The 19,807-nt window shown below is 35.4% G+C and overlaps 1 protein-coding gene across 1 annotated transcript in view; it reads right to left on the bottom strand.

Moving 5' to 3' along the window:
- Nucleotides 1-19,807, bottom strand: part of LOC143248621 (uncharacterized) — a 598,442-nt gene that overhangs the window by 39,901 nt on the left and 538,734 nt on the right. Inside the window, exons 5-6 of the mRNA XM_076497122.1 lie at nt 18,416-18,586; nt 36-145 (exon numbers count right to left, since the gene is read on the bottom strand). Of these exons, the coding sequence (XP_076353237.1) occupies nt 36-145; nt 18,416-18,586 (281 nt within the window). The remainder of the gene's footprint in view (nt 1-35; nt 146-18,415; nt 18,587-19,807) is intronic.

Raw genomic sequence — 19,807 nt, forward strand, 5'->3', positions numbered from 1 at the left:
ATCACATAAGGTAATAATATCAAATGTTAACGTACAAAACAACGAAACTTGTCGTCATCTGTTTTCGTTCCCTTGTGCTCCATTTTGCCCACGAGGTAGCGCGTAGACCCCTCTTTCCATGACGCCAGGCATGTCAGTCTCTCTTCTGTGTAGTAGAACAGAACATAAATAAATTGGATTTATCAATAAAAAACAAAACAACCTACTGTTTGCTTTTGTTCCTAATAAACTTAGACCCAACAATAACTATTATAACTGAATAACTGTATCTATGAATAAAACAACTAGAACCACACGTATACATTCAGTCCCTTCCAATGTTTTTAGTCTGTTAACCAAGGAACTAACTCGTAAACAAATTAACATAAACGCACTGTTGTAGATACTTATAGAAAACAATGCAATAAGTCAAACCAAATGGACGATTTTGATGAAAGTCCAAACAACCAATGCTGCTTCATTACGTACAGAAATATACAAAGTTCTCGGATATTTCTTAACTTCAGAAATCCTGAAGAGCTCGTTGTGATACAGCAAATTCTGAAATATTCTTACAAAAAAGAAAAAAGGTTTTAGCCCTAATTCCAACTTTATTCGACGGTAGGAAATGGTAAACAAAATATTCTGATTTCTCTAAAAGTGTTCGCACTGCTTTCTACCATTTTATGATACAGATGTAAATAGTAAGTGCTTGGACTTTTGTTCATGACATTGAAAATTCGTAATGAAGGTTTTGATAACGAAGATTTTATGTTTTTTGACATAAGTTAACAAATAACAAGGGGAGAGAAACAAAGACCACTGTTCAGGTTTTGTTTTGGTGATTTTAATTATTATTCAAATATAACTTGTAAACCATAATTTTTTAGAGACATGCAGGTGATAAGTTGAAAATAAATTGATTAACAGTGTAATGCAGCAACTGTTAGGTGTGATAAAAGACAGGTGTTCTCGCTCTAATAAACAAATATAGGTGTTCTTCTCGCTCTAATAAACAAATATAGGTGTTATTCTCACTCTGATAAACAAATATAGGTGTTATTCTCGCTCTAATAAACAAATATAGGTGTTCTTCTCGCTCTGATAAACAAATATAGGTGTTATTCTCGCTCTAATAAACAAATATAGGTGTTCTTCTCGCTCTGATAAACAAATACAGATGTTCTTCTCGCTTTAATAAACAAATATAGGAGTTCTTCTCGCTCTGATAAACAAATATAGGTGTTCTTCTCACTCTAATAAACAAATATAGGAGTTCTTCTCGCTCTGATAAACAAATATAGGTGTTATTCTCGCTCTAATAAACAAATACAGGTGTTATTCTCGCTCTAATAAACAAATATAGGTGTTCTTCTCGCTCTTATAAACAAATATAGGTGTTATTCTCGCTCTAATAAACAAATATAGGTGTTATTCTCGCTCTGATAAACAAATACAGGTGTTATTCTCGCTCTAATAAACAAATATAGGTGTTCTTCTCGCTCTAATAAACAAATACAGGTGTTATTTTCGCTCTAATAAACAAATATAGGTGTTATTTTCGCTCTAATAAACAAATATAGGAGTTCTTCTCGCTCTGATAAACAAATATAGGAGTTCTTCTCGCTCTGATAAACAAATATAGGTGTTATTCTCGCTCTAATAAACAAATATAGGTGTTATTCTCGCTCTAATAAACAAATATAGGTGTTATTCTCACTCTAATAAACAAATATAGGAGTTCTTCTCGCTCTGATAAACAAATATAGGTGTTATTCTCGCTCTGATAAACAAATACAGGTGTTATTCTCGCTCTAATAAACAAATATAGGTGTTCTTCTCGCTCTGATAAACAAATATAGGTGTTATTCTCGCTCTAATAAACAAATACAGGTGTTATTTTCGCTCTAATAAACAAATATAGGTGTTATTTTCGCTCTAATAAACAAATATAGGAGTTCTTCTCGCTCTGATAAACAAATATAGGAGTTCTTCTCGCTCTGATAAACAAATATAGGTGTTATTCTCGCTCTAATAAACAAATATAGGTGTTATTCTCGCTCTAATAAACAAATATAGGTGTTCTTTCTCGCTCTAATAAACAAATATAAGTGTTCTTCTCGCTCTGATAAACAAAAGTTTACTTCACGCTGAACAAAGTTTCTTCAAAATATGACTTCAATTCCTTGTTGAGTTTCACTTGGAAGGAACTGAAATCAGAATATGTTACCAAGAGAACAACCACCAGCTCTCTCTGTTTCTTGACATTTGGATAGAAGTTGTATTATATACAATATGTAATTTTTTATCTGTGTTCACAAGTTATATTCCTAAGTAAGCGTATGTTTTGTTATAACAGAACCATATTAGTAAACCTGGCGAGTCCACAATTTCAGCCTTGTAAATCTGTAGACTTGCCACTGTCCCACCACCAGGGGGACTATATTTCTAATAAAACTACTGCTGTCAAATAAGTTGTTCTTTTATATAAAAGGTACTTTTTTTAAATGGAAACTTTAAGAATGGTTTGTAGAATTTTAAAATTAATAGCAGTTCTTCATTTAAATTTATTTCTAGAACGAATTAAGGTTATTTAAAAATAACTCTTTTGTGTGTGGCTTCAACAGACACATTCTATAACACATTTTATACTGATAATGCTAAATTTTTGTTTCTAGTAGAGAACGAATAAGTTTTATAGAAATTAATAGTAAATTTTGAAGATTTTTTTTGTCATTTCAAGTACAGTCTTTTATTTATGGGTGTGTTTTTGGCATTATGAGATCATTAAATGTATTTAATATTGTATTTTTGGCGAAACGTGTCAAATGTATTTCGTAAGATAGGGTCAACACAGTGAGTGGCACAGCGGACTTAGCTAAAACCGGGTTTTGATGCACGTGTAGCTTTGTGCTTAATTTCAAAACAATCGATTAATGAATAGTAAGATAGGTGGTTCACGTACTGAAGTTAATCGCATACAAACACACACGAAAGATAATCTAAGCCTCGCGTTGCCCTTGAAACTGAATAGGGCTGAAAGGTAGTAAGGTGGTATAAGATATTACGTATTGAACGACAGGTATCGCTAAATCTTAAACTGTTTTCTATACATGAAATACATTTACACATTTTTTTAAAAACTGTTCAATATCTACTTCAATATGAATATTTATACAAGCTTTCCTAGTGTTACTTCGTTTTAGTGTTTACGGAATTTAACAGCAAATTTCCGGCGTTTATTGTTTGTTTTTAAATTTTGCGCAAAGCTACTCAAGGACTATCTGCACTAGCCTTCCTTAATTTAGTAATGTAAGACTAGAGGTAAGGCAGCTAGTCATCATCACCCACTGACAACTCTTGGGCTACTCTTTTACAAACGAATAGTGGGATTGACCGCACATTATAACGCCCCACGGCTGAAAGGGCGAGTATGTTTGGTGTGACGGGGATTTAAACCTGCGATCCTACGATTAGGGCTCCAGTACCTTAACCACCTGGCCATGTCATGCCCGCTGCTGAAATACTGATAACTTTACTAGTTCAACGAGTTAAAGAATGAAAAATTGTTCATCTCGTCGATTCCCGTTACCACTAGCACCTAACGTGCCTTACGAATGTACTTTGTGTGTGTGATTTTCATAGCATAGACACATCAGGTTATCTGCTGAGTCCATCGAGGGAAATCGAACCCCTGATTTTAGCGGTGGACTGTACTTTATGCAAACGTTTCATTTGTTTTTGTGTGTGCTTCGTGGGATTTCGCGCAAAGCTACATAAGGGCGAACTGCATTAGCAGTCCCTAAGTTTGAAGTGATACCTTAAGAAAGATAATCACCAAATACATGCCGCCATCTGGGATTTGACCGTTACCCCTATAACGCACCCGTGGCCGCAAAATGTAAAGCGCGATTTGTTTGTTGGTGGTAACGGGACGCGAACCAGTGACAATAAGCTCCATAACCATAGATACCCGTGCACAAACAACGAAACGAATAAGACCCGTAGTGTTTTGTATTCTCCATCTTTAAGATTAAAAACTTTAAAAAAATAAACGAGTTGCTCCATTTATTTCTTAAAGTTTATTTACAAAGAATCTTCGACACAATCCGTTAGTAACATAATGGACTTTACTGCAGTTTTGAATAACAATTCCAAGCCCGAGGGCTGTATTTTACTCTCCATAAGTATCACAGTAATTACGCTGTCTTTTAGGCGTTTCAAATTCTAATGAAGTCTGTGGCATTTCACGTGTTTTATTTTTAGGAGAATTGAGACTAGAAAGAAATTCATATTATTATTTTCTTTATTATTATTATTTTCGTTACTACATCTTTAGTTATTAATTACTAGAACCTGGCGCTGACTTTTCCTAGTGGTTCTTCATGTTAATTAGCAAGCACATCTAGGATTTAAAAAAAAATTCGCCCAAGGTTACACGAGGGCTATTTGCGCTAGCCGTTTCTAATTTAGCAGTATATAACAAGAGAGAAGGCAGCTAATCATCACCTCCCACTGCCAACTCTTGGGTTGCTCTTTTATCAGCGAATAGTAAGATTGAACGTAACATTATAACGCCCCCACGGCTGAAAGGGCGAGCATGTTTGGCACGACAGGGATTCGAACCCACGATCCTCAGATTACGAGTCGAACGCCTAAACAAACCTGGCCGTGCCAGGCCCCATCGAAGATATTACACTTAAAATAGCTTTTTACTGGTTAGCATATAAGTTTGTTTTCACCCAAAAAAATAAAAAGTTAAAAACGATTTTTCAAACCCAATTAATTATAGCACTGACCGTCGATATTAAGAACACGAGTTTTAGACTTACGCATGAAATGTTTGTACATCTTAGTCATTTCTTAAAACTATTTTTTTTCTTTTCTTGAGTGTGTGTACTGAGTTCCCACATAATCGCGTTTTCGTTTTTCGCCAGAAAAACTAAGTGTATGACATATTATTTTATAAAAGAAGAGTACTTCTACCACAAATGACAAACAAAATCCAGATTGAACTTCTGTATATCGAAAGAAAATCAAACGTAAATAGAGTCTGTTTCATTTCAATTACAATTCAGTTAACCTAACAATATTTGGTCTGTAAATTTCTTACTTACGATACTTAAATGTAAAGGTTATTCAGGACTAGGTCCTACATGCATTATATAACTCTCTATTTTACTCACCAGTTCGTTTTGATTAGGCCCGGCGTGGTCAGGTGGTAAAGACGCTCAACTCGTAATCTGGGTTTCGCGGATTCGAATCCCCGTCACGCAAAACATGCTAGCCCTTTTCAGCCGTGGGAGCGTTATAATGTGACAGTGAATCTCACTATTCGTTTGTAAAAGAGTAGCCCAAGAGTTAACGGTGGGTGATGATGACTATTTGCCTTCCTTGTCTTACACTGCTAAATTAGGGACGGCTAGCGCAGATAGTCCTCATGTAGCTTTGCGCGAAATTCAAAAACAAACAATCATTTTGATTAATATTTTCATGTAATATTGAAGCTAGTTATCTAGGAATCTGTCTGGTAATGTTGTCATGTTTTAATAGTTGTGTAGACATACTGAGTTTATTAATCGTGTGACTCTATATGCTTTCTTTGAAATATAGTTTTATATTTACTGTAGTTTGTTGATTTGTGTTTTCGATACCTTTAGCCACGTTATTCTACCACTGGTCTTATGTATGGTTTCGTTTGTTTTGGAAGGCCGAGGATATTTGATGTGGCAGGGAGTCGATCCCACGACCCTCAGATTACGAATCGAGTTCCTTAACCCCCTGGTCATGGCGGGCTCCTTTATGTATGTTCTGCAAATATTTACTACGTTTTCTGGTGAATCTCCCTGTTTGTTACCAGTCACACTCCTAAGATAACTCGCTTTCCCAACTATTGGTTTTTATGCTATTAGTTTGTGGTATCCAGTTTAGTGTTGAGTCAAATCCAAGTCTAATAACTTTACTCTTGTTGCAACCTATACAAGAGTTCAGTCTAAATATAACTGTGGTATTAATTTACTTGTTTTGTACGACCTTGTAAATAACATGACTTGTGTTTTGTGAACAGAGGGACACTCGCCTCTGGAGTGCACCACCCAAAGTAGGAACACCCGCCTCCTGGGTGCACCACCCGGAATAGGAACACCCGCTTCCGGAGTGCACCACTCGGAGTAGGGACACCCGCCTCCGGAGTGCACCACTCGGAGTAAGAACACCCGCCTCTTGGGTGCACCACCCGGAATAGGGACACCCGCTTCCGGAGTGCACCACTCGGAGTAGGTGCTCTCAACATTCATTCTGATGCTCCAATCTTCCAAAAATTTAAAAACCCAGCGAATAATTTCCCAGGGAGTTCCAGATTGGACAGTTTGTATCTGAGTGCATTGTGTTAAACTTTATCTAACACGTTTTTAACATCTAGGAAGTATACTACTGTACACTGTTTTTTATTAAAAACCTTGTGTTATTTATGCCGTTAATCTTATAAGATGATTTGTTGTTTGTCTTGTTTCTCGGAAGACATTTTGTATTTCAGGGAGTATTGATTCAGTTTCACGGACATTCATGAGTCTACTATCTATAATTTGTTCAAGTACTTTCTCTAGCTTGCTTGTTAGACGTCCTGGCCTATAATTTTGGGGTCATTCGCTGATTTTCTTTCCTTCTGGAATATAAGAACATCGACCTGTTTCCAAGCGGTTGGTTTGTATCTGTTTTTTAGAGATAAATTTTATGATGTTGTGAAATGTTATAATAACCTCACAGGGCCTTTCTTGAGTAATAAACTTTTGAATGCTGTCTTGTCTTGGTTTGTAAGTTTTGTATTTTCTTGTATTTCTGTTACTGCGTGATATGTTTTTTTGTGTTGAGTGCTCGTGTGTGTTTCTCTGTTAGCCAAACCACATCGGACTATCTGCTGAGTTCACCTAGGTGAATGGAACCCGTAATTTTAGTGTTGTAACTTTGTAGATTTACCGCTGTACCAGCGGGGGACACTGAGTGTTTGTAGTGAAGTAAGACGTGTTTATATATATATATATATTTTTTTTACGATTGGTTATAATGTAATTAGATTCTTTGTTCATGAAGTGTTTGTTCGTTTTTGGGTCGTCTGTTGTTTTGAATGGTTTTGGAGTAGCGTTTTTGTTTAATTTCGTGCAAATTTACTTGCGGGCTATCTGCTTAGCGCCCTTATTTCAATAAAATTCCCAGAATGTTATGTTTACAAGTAATACAATTTCGTAAAATAACCATTATATTTGTTATATTCCGTGTAAAAAGGTGCTCGGCTCGCAATCTGCGGGAAACGGGCTCGAATTCTCGTCCCACCAAACTGACTCGCCCTTTAAGGTGTTGGAGAATTATAACGTTTGGTCAATCCCACTGTTCGTTGGTAAAATAATAACTCAAGCATTGGCGGTGAATGGTGTTGACGAGCTGCCTTCCCTCTAGTGTTCAACTGCTAAATTAGGAGCGGCTGTCTTAGACAGCTCTCGTGTTGCTTCGCGCCAAATTAAAAACGAAACACAAAGATATCGTTTCATTCATTTGTTGTTTTCATTAGTTATTGAGACAGTTCGCCGTTTATATATTTTTAAATTTAGCTCAAGTTTTCATTAGATATTTTTTTGTTTTGTTATCAAACCCTATTTAAAATTACGTACGACTTTCCTAAAATAGAAACCCACCTTTTATTATCTAATATGTTATAAATTATCGAGCTGGCTAATTTACCCTGCTCTCTGTTATAATATAACTTGAATGACAAAAGAGCGAAAATACGTCCTTCTATAAGTAATTACCCAAGACTTTTCAAAATGATCCAAGTATAAGCCGACACCAAAAACGTTCAAAAAATAACAATTACTATTAATTTTAACGACACAGAGAAGTTCTCAAGTAGCTATAAGATAAAAACATTTCTGTGCTCGTATTTGCTCTTTATGGAGTATTTTATGATCACGACGTGTTTCTCGATGGAGATCGATACGACACGTACAACCTTCATGGATTTTTACTGTCAGTACGATATTGTAACATATTTAACAATTGTACGTTTGCTTTTCATGTTACAATACTTATTATAAAAACTTAACAACAATAACATATACAAAAGTGCTTATTCGGTTTAAATATAAAGTTAATTATATTCTAATTGTTCTTCACTCTTTTATACGTAACTCGGAGAAATAGAGAATCTCCAGTGGAACAGCGGTATGTCTGCGGATTCCAACCCCTAAAGACCGAGTTTCAAAACCTGCTGTGGGCATAACACACATAGCTTATTGTGCAGCTTTGTGCGTGATTCCAATCAAGACCCTTAACGAATAAGGTAACGAACCCATAAGTGTTTATGTGTTGTTTTTTCTTATAACAAAGCCACATTGGGCTATCTGCTGAGTCCGCCAAGTGAAATTGAACTCCTGATTTTAACGTTGTAAATCCATAGACTTAAGGTTCTACCAGTGGGGACACCCATAAGTAGTAATGTGTTTTAGCAATTTTGGATTAAAACACAAACGACTGTTTTAATGAAATAAGAAAATACATATGTGTGTATGTGTTTTGTTTGAACGTATGAAATAAGCTAGACTCGGAAATAACAAAACCAAACCTTTCCAAAAATGTTGTAGTGAACCAACTCAAACGATTCAGGAAAAGTAAAAATTAAGACTGATCAGCTGGTTATAAGCCCGGAGCCTTATTATATATTGATTTGTCAGTTAATTAGTGTTTTCATTCACGTGCGTTTTTTAAGTTAAAGATTGGAGCTTCTCTGTTGTTTGTACAATAAACTAAACTTCATTCATTTATTAAATCCTAAAACTCAAAAAGCCATCCCCAAAAAAACTCTAAAAGCCATCCTTCTTCTCTACCAAAACTCAAAAAGCCATCCTCCTCCTCCCCAAAACTCAAAAGCCACCCCAAAACTAAAAAAAGCCATCCCCTCAAAAGACTCTATAAGCCATCCTTCTTCTCCCTTAAAACTCAAAAAGCCATCCTCCCTCAAAAAAAACTTAAAAAGCCATCTCCTCCTCCCCAAAAATTCAAAAATTCATCCTCCTATATTCCCCAAAACTCAAAAAGTCATCCTCCTCCCCAAAACTCAAAAAGCCATCCTCTTCCTCCCCAAAACTCAAAAAGCCATCCTCCTCCTCCCCAAAAGTCAAAAAGCCACCCCCCCCGAAACTAAAAAAGCCATCCCCTCAACAAAGCAAGTGTATTGTTTTTTTAAACTAATATATAAAATACGTTAAAGATTTTGATTGGAGAATTCTGATCTCACTGATAAGTGGAATAGCAAAACAAATAAACAAAGTTTTGGTTTTTAATAGCCAATCAGAGAAGCAGTTTATGTGTCTCTTCGAAAATACGTCATTTCAAGTGATCTAACGAAAGGCAGGTGCAAGATGTGTGTGTTTCTTTTATAGCAAAGTCATATTGGTTTATCTGCTGAGTCCACAGGCAAGTGTCAGTTTACTTCATTTGTTTGTTTGTTTCGAATTTCGCTCAAAACTAGACGAGAGCTATTTGGGCAAGCCGTCCCTAATTTAGCGGTTTAAGACTAGTAGGAAGGCAGCTAGTCATTACCACCCATCGCCATCTCTTGGGCTACCCTTTTACCAACGAATAGTGGGATTGACCGTAGATTTATAACGCCCCCACAGCTGAAAGGGCGAGTATGTTTGGTGTGATATGCTTTAGTAGACATTTTGTAAACACATAACACAAGACTTATCAAGGTTTTTAAAAAATCAACACTAGTTTGTAGAATGACAACATAAGTTTATTTATAGATAATATTAAATATGGTAAAGTTCAGCCCAAACTAAATGAACAGGGAGAAAAAAAAAACGTAAAGAAGTTACATGTTATTTTATCTCTTTATCAAAGTTCGTCTGTAATTAGCAAAGGCTTAGCTATTGTTAGACTTAGGCTTTAGTTCCTGCGATTAGAATTATTTTGACTTATTCTAGAAATCCTGTACTTAAAGAATTGCTGTTGTTATAAAAATACTTATTTCACTGAGATCATTATTTGTAGGTCTTTACTATTTCATGATAATCCGGCTCATACCTGAACGAGTTTTTTTTCGATTTTGTTACTAATTTTACTGTCCACGATTACTGTTTGTTTATGCGTAAAATAAAGGAACATTTCTGTTGCTACGAGACCGCGCTCTGAACTTTGGAACCCACTGTTCGGTCAGAGAAGCTTAGCCAAAGATTCGACAGAGGGTGCTTCTGAGTGGCTGTTTTTTGTAGCCTAAAACAAACTTGTGTTTTATTTTGTTTTAAATCTTCTATACAAATTTAGCAAAGGATTATTTGTGCATGTTTCCTTAATTGTGAGCTTGTAGGCTAGAGGAAAACTCGTCAACGTTCAACCTACGATTTGGTTTCTTGATGACAAGAAACCCACTTGAAATAAAACTTTATCTCAGTTGGTGTGGGTATTAACACTTTTATTGATAAGAAGAGAACAACTTTTCGGCCTTCCTAAGTTATCTTCAGGTTAACAAAGAGTTTTACACGTGAGAAAGTAGTTTTCAATTTTTAAAATATGTTTGAGTGTGCCTGTTATTTCCACAAAGATTCTATCAGTACAAGTCAATACCTTTCTATAATTACTTTCAAATGCTTATATTACCAGTACAACACAAAGGTAATAAGGCTGTGTTTAATTAAGAGATATGATCTATGCCTCTGAGAGAAACTGTAGATGCCTGAACATGCTAAATGTAGAAATGTGATCCAGGCCTTGAAACACTGAGCCACATGTCCTAGCACACTAAGACGAGAATTGTACATTTTAACACGCTAGACTAAAAATATACAAAACTATTGAACACGCTAAACCAAGAATTACAACAGGTAAACTTACACCAAGAATTATACTACACGTTTCAACAGGTAAACTTACATCAAGAATTATACTACACGTTTCAACATGTAGTGTTTAACACAGTGAACCAAGAAACGTAGTACACGTTTTAGCATAGTAAACCGAAAAATGTAGTACACGTTTTAGTAGAGTAAATCGAAAAAAATATAACCCGAAGAAATGGTGCATGTTAAGCCTCGTTTTGGTTTACCTACTGCTATGTAATAGAAGTTGGTTTTCTTTTACGATCTATGCTATTTCAAAGAGAGAGATGCACAGAACAAACGTATTGAGTGTGATAGGAGGCGACTTGAGATTTCATATTTTCTAGAGGAATGTAACTGTATTCGGAACATATCTTAACGAGTTTTCTTGTCTCATTCACAAGTTTTCGATGACAGTTGTCACAGATGTATTCATGAGCTTCGGTCTGCACCGATCTCAGAGAAAAACTGCGTATACATTATATGGAAAACAGATTCTAAAATATGTAAAAATTCCCCACTATCGCTCACAAAACATTTAGTTTCCATTTTCAGGACTGCATAAATCGCTAACTAGAATATTAAGGAAACTTTCAAGAAATGTACAAAACCAATCTCTATGTATTACTTCAGATAAACGTTTGGTATTTTTCCCCTTTATTCTTTCAATCGAATTCGTATAAAAGTACACATTGAACAGAACTGCCTTATTGAAGAACATTCTGTACAAAAGCAAAGTGACATAAGTACATAAAATTATATATTTTACTTAAAAAGAATAAAATGCTGCTATTAATGTGTTAAATCAAGAAGCAATACAATATTAATGTTATCATCCGTGTGATACTGTCTTCCACAGGAGTAGGAACCAGCCAGCATGCTCTGTTAGATTATACACAATTCTACACGAGCGCTCGGCTTTCAATCAGTATAATATGACTGACGTTTCTTTTTTCTTCCTCTGCCAATATTAACTCTGCAACGACACTAGAAACAGACGTTTCGACCGCATTTTTGCTCTCCTTCAAACCACTTCACTGCTGATTAAATTTGGCATGAGCCATATTCACCGAATGATTACTATCCATTACCATTGGTTCAACTGTTGTATACCGAACAAATATCTTTTGGCTACTTCTATATTTACGACAGAAAAAGTGGTTATTTATCCTTTCTCGAACATCCCTACAAATTAGAAACTGCATTATTCGCTTTACTATAATTTACTGTTAGGAAGTTTGGCTAGTCCAAGAACGAGGCTCATTTGGTAACAATGATGATAGTGAAATGTTTCAGGCTTTGTCGTCAAGGCCACAGATGAACTGAAGCTATGTGACAAATGGCTGAAAGTATGATACGTGCAGGTGGAAAATAACTTGATCTCGTACAAAGTGTACAAGGAAAAATTTACTACATGTCCACAAACAAAGGTAGACATCTAGAAGTAAGGTATGGTTTTGAGCCACGTTTATTAACATAAACAAAGGTAGACATCTAGAAGTAAGGTATGGTTTTGAGCCACGTTTATTGACATAAACAAAGGTAGACATCTAGAAGTAAGGAATGGTTTTGAGCCACGTTTATTAACATAAACAAAGGTAGACATTTAAGACAAGTAAGGTATGGTTTTGAGCCACGTTTATTAACATAAACAAAGGTAGACATCTAGAAGTAAGGTATGGTTTTGAGCTACGTTTATTAAAACAAACAGAGGTAGACATCTAAAGGTAAGGTATGGTTTTGAGCCACGTTTATTAACATAAACAAAGGTAGACATCTAAGACAAGTAAGGTATGGTTTTGAGCCACGTTTATTAACATAAACAAAGGTAGACATCTAGAAGTAAGGTATGGTTTTGAGCTACGTTTATTCAAACAAAAAGAGGTAGACATCTAAAGGTAAGGTGTGGTTTGGAACCACGTTTATTAAAATCTCACTTTCTCTTCGTTCTAACTACCTCTTTATAGTGAAGAGCGGTCTACTTCACCCATTATGAAGAATATTTTCAACGGTCATCGACCTGTTTATATCACTCACATATAATCTCTTTTGGGTATCCGAGACCCCTTGTGGCAGCAATATGAACGACTCTTATCGACCTATCGTATCGCCCTTATAAATTGTTTCTTACACAATCGCTTAATTAAATAACATTTATATTTTAAAAAAATCCAAAAGAGAAGTATTCTTGGTGAAACATAGAGAGATAAAGGTTTATTAAAGACGTGTGAACAAGCTGAATGATCTACAACTCTAGAACTGAGTGGTAAACGTCGTAACAATGATGGACTTACTCCTGAACCCTGGCGGAAAACTCAGGAACTAGTTCTATTAAGATTGTCCTTCATCAGAAGCAGTTTCATTTCGCGATGCCCTATGACTGAACCATGTTATCTTATGTCTGACAGAAGTTGTTTCTAATCCTTTGATTTAAATGAAAATAAAATAAACCTCAATAATGAAGTTAATCATTATTACGACGTTTACCACTCAGTTCTAGAGTTGTAGATCATTCAGCTTGTTCACACGTCTTTAATAAACCTTTATCTCTCTATGTTTCACCAAGAATACTTCTCTGTTAACGTTAAATCGATAACGACCCAATACGATGTTTTGTGTATATAAAATTAACTATAATATACGAAAAATGAGGTTTTTAACTAGACGTTTTTCATATCTTCGTAATCTTCAATCTCTACGAGATACAAGATATCTGGACTTCTCCAGTGTTTTCTAGGAGTGTGTATGTCACCTGAAAACGGTAATATAAATATTTACATTAAGAAACGAAAAGGTTTATGAGTCTTCTGACATGGTTGTTTGTTTCTTTTGAATTTCGTGCAAAGCTACTCGAGGGCTATCTGTGCTAGCCGTCCCTAATTTATCAGTGTAAGACTAGAGGGAAGACAGCTAGTCATCACCATCCACCGCCAACTCTTGGGCTACTCTTTTTACTAACAAATAGTAGGATTGACCGTCACATTATAACGTCATTATAATTCTTTAATTATAGCTGAAAGGGCGAGCATGTTTAGTGCGGCCGGTATTCGAACCTGCGACCTCTGGATTACGAGTCGAACGCCTGAACCCAGTTGGCCATACCGGGCCCGTCTTGTGACGTACTGTAATGTTTAAAATAGAATAAACGTAAGTATAAAAGTTTTAAGATAAATATTTATTCACAAATTCTTTCCTTTTACCATCTCTTTGTATGTTGTACATTTATCACGTGATGAAAATATAACTGTGTAAACCAATATGCTGGAAATCAAATAGCTGAAGACTAGATTTCTATGCGTTGCTACTTGTTGCTATTTCTATGCATTGTTGTATTGTTCTGAATAGGAAGGGTTATACTGAGTCGAGTTTAATTATGTCATGCATTGTTGTATTGTTCTGAATAGGAAGGGTTATACTGAGTCGAGTTTAATTATGTCATGCATTGTTGTATTGTTCTGAATAGGAAGGGTTGTATTGAGTCGAGTTTAATTATGTCATGCATTGTTGTATTGTTCTGAATAGGAAGGGTTATACTGAGTCGAGTTTAATTATGTCATGCATTGTTGTATTGTTCTGAATAGGAAGGGTTATACTGAGTCGAGTTTAATTATGTCATGCATTGTTGTATTGTTCTGAATAGGAAGGGTTATACTGAGTCGAGTTTAATTATGTCATGCATTGTTGTATTGTTCTGAATAGGAAGGGTTGTATTGAGTCGAGTTTAATTATGTCATGCATTGTTGTATTGTTCTGAATAGGAAGGGTTATACTGAGTCGAGTTTAATTATGTCATGCATTGTTGTATTGTTCTGAATAGGAAGGGTTATACTGAGTCGAGTTTAATTATGTCATGCATTGTTGTATTGTTCTGAATAGGAAGGGTTATACTGAGTCGAGTTTAATTATTTCTATGCATTGTTGTATTGTTCTGAATAGGAAGGGTTATACTGAGTCGAGTTTAATTATGTCATGCATTGTTGTATTGTTCTGAATAGGAAGGGTTATACTGAGTCGAGTTTAATTATTTCTATGCATTGTTGTATTGTTCTGAATAGGAAGGGTTATACTGAGTCGAGTTTAATTATGTCATGCATTATTGTATTGTTCTGAATAGGAAGGGTTGTATTGAGTCGAGTTTAATTATGTCATGCATTGTTGTATTGTTCTGAATAGGAAGGGTTATACTGAGTCGAATTTAATTATGTCATGCATTGTTGTATTGTTCTGAATAGGAAGGGTTATACTGAGTCGAGTTTAATTATGTCATGCATTGTTGTATTGTTCTGAATAGGAAGGGTTATACTGAGTCGAGTTTAATTATGTCATGCATTGTTGTATTGTTCTGAATAGGAAGGGTTATACTGAGTCGAGTTTAATTATGTCATGCATTGTTGTATTGTTCTGAATAGGAAGGGTTATACTGAGTCGAGTTTAATTATGTCATGCATTGTTGTATTGTTCTGAATAGGAAGGGTTATACTGAGTCGAGTTTAATTATGTCATGCATTGTTGTATTGTTCTGAATAGGAAGGGTTGTATTGAGTCGAGTTTAATTATGTCATGCATTGTTGTATTGTTCTGAATAGGAAGGGTTGTATTGAGTCGAGTTTAATTATGTCATGCATTGTTGTATTGTCCTGAATAGGAAGGGTCGAGTTTAATTATGTCATGCATTGTTGTATTGTTCTGAATAGGAAGGGTTATACTGAGTCGAGTTTAATTATGTCATGCATTGTTGTATTGTTCTGAATAGGAAGGGTTGTGTTGAGTCGAGTTTAATTATGTCATGCATTGTTGTATTGTTCTGAATAGGAAGGGTTGTACTGAGTCGAGTTTAATTATGTCATGCATTGTTGTATTGTTCTGAATAGGAAGGGTTGTATTGAGTCGAGTTTAATTATGTCATGCATTGTTGTATTGTTCTGAATAGGAAGGGTTGTATTGAGTCGAGTTTAATTATGTCATGCATTGTTGTATTGTTCTGAATAGGAAGGGTTATACTGAGTCGAGTTTAATTATGTCATGCATTGTTGTATTGTTCTGAATAGGAAGGGTTATACTGAGTCGAGTTTAATTATGTCATGCATTGTTGTATTGTTCTGAATAGGAAGGGTTGTATTGAGTCGAGTTTAATTATGTCATGCATTGTTGTATTGTTCTGAATAGGAAGGGTTGTACTGAGTCGAGTTTAATTATGTCATGCATTGTTGTATTGTTCTGAATAGGAAGGGTTGTATTGAGTCGAGTTTAATTATGTCATGCATTGTTGTATTGTTCTGGATAGGAAGGGTTGTATTGAGTCGAGTTTAATTATGTCATGCATTGTTGTATTGTTCTGAATAGGAAGGGTTGTACTGAGTCGAGTTTAATTATGTCATGCATTGTTGTATTGTTCTGAATAGGAAGGGTTGTATTGAGTCGAGTTTAATTATGTCATGCATTGTTGTATTGTTCTGAATAGGAAGGGTTGTTTTGAGTCGAGTTTAATTATGTCATGCATTGTTGTATTGTTCTGAATAGGAAGGGTTATACTGAGTCGAGTTTAATTATGTCATGCATTGTTGTATTGTTCTGAATAGGAAGGGTTGTATTGAGTCGAGTTTAATTATGTCATGCATTGTTGTATTGTTCTGAATAGGAAGGGTTGTGTTGAGTCGAGTTTAATTATGTCATGCATTGTTGTATTGTTCTGAATAGGAAGGGTTGTATTGAGTCGAGTTTAATTATGTCATGCATTGTTGTATTGTTCTGAATAGGAAGGGTTGTATTGAGTCGAGTTTAATTATGTCATGCATTGTTGTATTGTTCTGAATAGGAAGGGCTATACTGAGTCGAGTTTAATTATGTCATGCATTGTTGTATTGTTCTGAATAGGAAGGGTTGTACTGAGTCGAGTTTAATTATGTCATGCATTGTTGTATTGTTCTGAATAGGTAGGGTTGTATTGAGTCGAGTTTAATTATGTCATGCATTGTTGTATTGTTCTGAATAGGAAGGGTTGTATTGAGTCGAGTTTAATTATGTCATGCATTGTTGTATTGTTCTGAATAGGAAGGGTTATACTGAGTCGAGTTTAATTATGTCATGCATTGTTGTATTGTTCTGAATAGGAAGGGTTATACTGAGTCGAGTTTAATTATGTCATGCATTGTTGTCGACACGTACGTTAGTAAGAATTTAACAGAACAGACACATAGAATGGACTATTGAAGAACAATCTGTGATAACAAGACACTAATAATGAACTGTATAATTATAATCTGTTACAACAAGATGCTAATAATGAACTCCTGAAGTACATCCTGCTACAAAACTCTAATAATGGACCCTTGAAGTACACCTTGCTACAATGACACTAATACTGAACTGTATAATTACAATATGTTACAACAAGACACTGATAATGAACTGCATAATTACAATCTGTTACAACAAGACACTGATAATGAACTGTATAATTACAATTTGTTACAACAAGACACTGATAATGAACTGCATAATTACAATCTGTTACAACAAGACACTAATAATGAACTCCTGAAGTACATCCTGCTACCAAACACTAATAATGAACTCCTTAAGTATATACAGCCTGCTAAAACAAGACATTAATAATGAACTGTATAATTATAATCTGTTACAACAAGACACTAATAATGAACTGTATAATTATAATCTGTTACAACAAGACACTGATAATGAACTCCTTAAGTATATACAGCCTGCTAAAACAAGACATTAATAATGAACTCTTGAAGAACACCCTCTTATAACAAGACACTAATAATGGACTCTTGAAGTACAGCCTGCTAGTAATGGATTCTGGTTGAACAGCCTGCTCCAACAAGACACTAATAATGGATTCCTGAAGAACATTTGCCACTTTTTGTTGAAGCTATATCATGAATGAATAAATAAAACTAACCAGCATCATCTTAGTTCGTATATACATTTGTTTGTTTTGAATTTCGCGCAAAGGTACACGAGGGCTATCTGCACTATCCGTCCCTAATTTAGCAGTGTAAGACTACAGGAAAGGCAGCTAGTCATCACCACCAACTACTAATTCTTCAACTACTGGTTTACCAACGAATAATGGGATTGCTCGTCACATTATAACGCTCCAAGGCTTAAAGGGCGGGCATGTTTGGTGTGACTGGGATTCGAACCCACGACCATCAGGTTATGAGTCCTACGCCCTACCCATCTGGCCGTGCCGGGCAGTTTCTCTACCTATGTAGAACAGTTTATTCACACACTGTTAGGTGTAACATTGCATCATTGTGAACGTATGGGACAGTGACAATATAAAAGTAATAGTTGTATCGACCTATAATAGCCATGACAGATGTTTTCATAATGGTTCACTTTCGGTTAACCATCTTTTTTATCCGGATTATAACAACCACCATATATAAAAATTCAGGTTTTACTTCTACAGAACGTTTTTAACATCGATTTCTAACACCAATAAAAACAACAACAGCAAATTTCATGAAATTCAAGTAGAACTTTAAACCAAGTTTTACATGAAACATGTAAACAACTGTAATGTTATAATATCTCACCTCGACTCTCAGACGTAATGACATTCGCACAAGCTTTGAACTTGAAAAGCATCCGGGACTCGTCAGTACATGGATCAACGGTGGATACCGGGTAGTCACAATCACCGTGGCCTTGACTGTAAGTGAACCTGAAGGATCCTCGAAATGGACATGGTAATGGAATAGTTTCCACTAACGAAGCAGAGAATATACAGACAATAATAATAAACAAATATGAAATCATTACTGGTGCATGAGTCTTCAACATAAAAATAAAACCTATAATCGACAGGACTCACTACATTATTGGGCATAATTTATCTCTAATTACTTACTTATCCATAACGGATATCTGTTTCCTATAATGCAATGTGTTACAGCGCGTCAAAGCAACCTTTAGAGTGTGATATTCAATTATATGTCCGGTAAGTTCAAGATAATATCACAATAATAAAAAACAACAACTAATAACATTTAAAAAATGTGTTAATTAGAATTGTTAACAGAAACCTAACAAGTAAAACTGTGTATCCTGTTTTCTTACTGTTTTAAAACACATAAAGTAATAAAATGTGTTATTTGATGTTCGCTCTCAAATATTCTGTACTCTCGTACCCGATGCACTAAATCTCGTCTTTCGATGTGTATTTGCCATTATGTCACACTCAGGAATCGTGCATAAACGCGTGCATTTACACATAAATATAAAAAAAAATTAAAACTTTATTTTTGCTTGGTTTGTTTTTGAATTTCGCACAAAGCTACACGAGGGCTATCTGCACTAGCCGTTCCTAATTTAGTAGTGTAGGACTAGAGGGAAGGCAGCTAGTCATCACCACCCACCGCCAACTCATGGGCTACTCTTTTACCAACGAATAGTGGGATTGAGCGTCACATTATAACGCCCCCACGGCTAAAAGGGCGAGCATGTTTGGCGTGATCGGGATTGGAATCCGCGACCCTCAGATTACGAGTCGAACGCCTTAACTCACCTGGCCGTGCCGGGCCTTATTTCGACTTAGGCTCATCGTCTTATTTAAATAGTTAAGGTATTATAGGAAAAAAAAAACAAACTAGTTTAAGTCCTCGACAAAAGGGAATCCTCAATAGCCGTTGCTGTAATTAGATATCATATCGGTCAAGAGGTGGCAATGTGAGGTAAAAATTTGTACTTGGAGCCATTATATGATCCACGAAAAAAATGTTTATATACTTTCGTAAGTAAGTACTTAATGTGGGCAAACTATACAATTCTTGATCAATACGTTTGCTCTTATGATATACTTGTAATATTTCAAAACGGTTAATGAAACACATTTTTACTGACATTCGAGCTTAGCATTTTTTATTTTCGGAAGCCACACAGAAAGTGAACTCGATCTTGTAATTATAATTCGTCCGGTAGGAGAACAC

Source organism: Tachypleus tridentatus, chromosome 4, assembly GCF_004210375.1.
Source record: "Tachypleus tridentatus isolate NWPU-2018 chromosome 4, ASM421037v1, whole genome shotgun sequence".
Taxonomy (NCBI): Eukaryota; Metazoa; Arthropoda; class Merostomata; order Xiphosura; family Limulidae; genus Tachypleus; species Tachypleus tridentatus.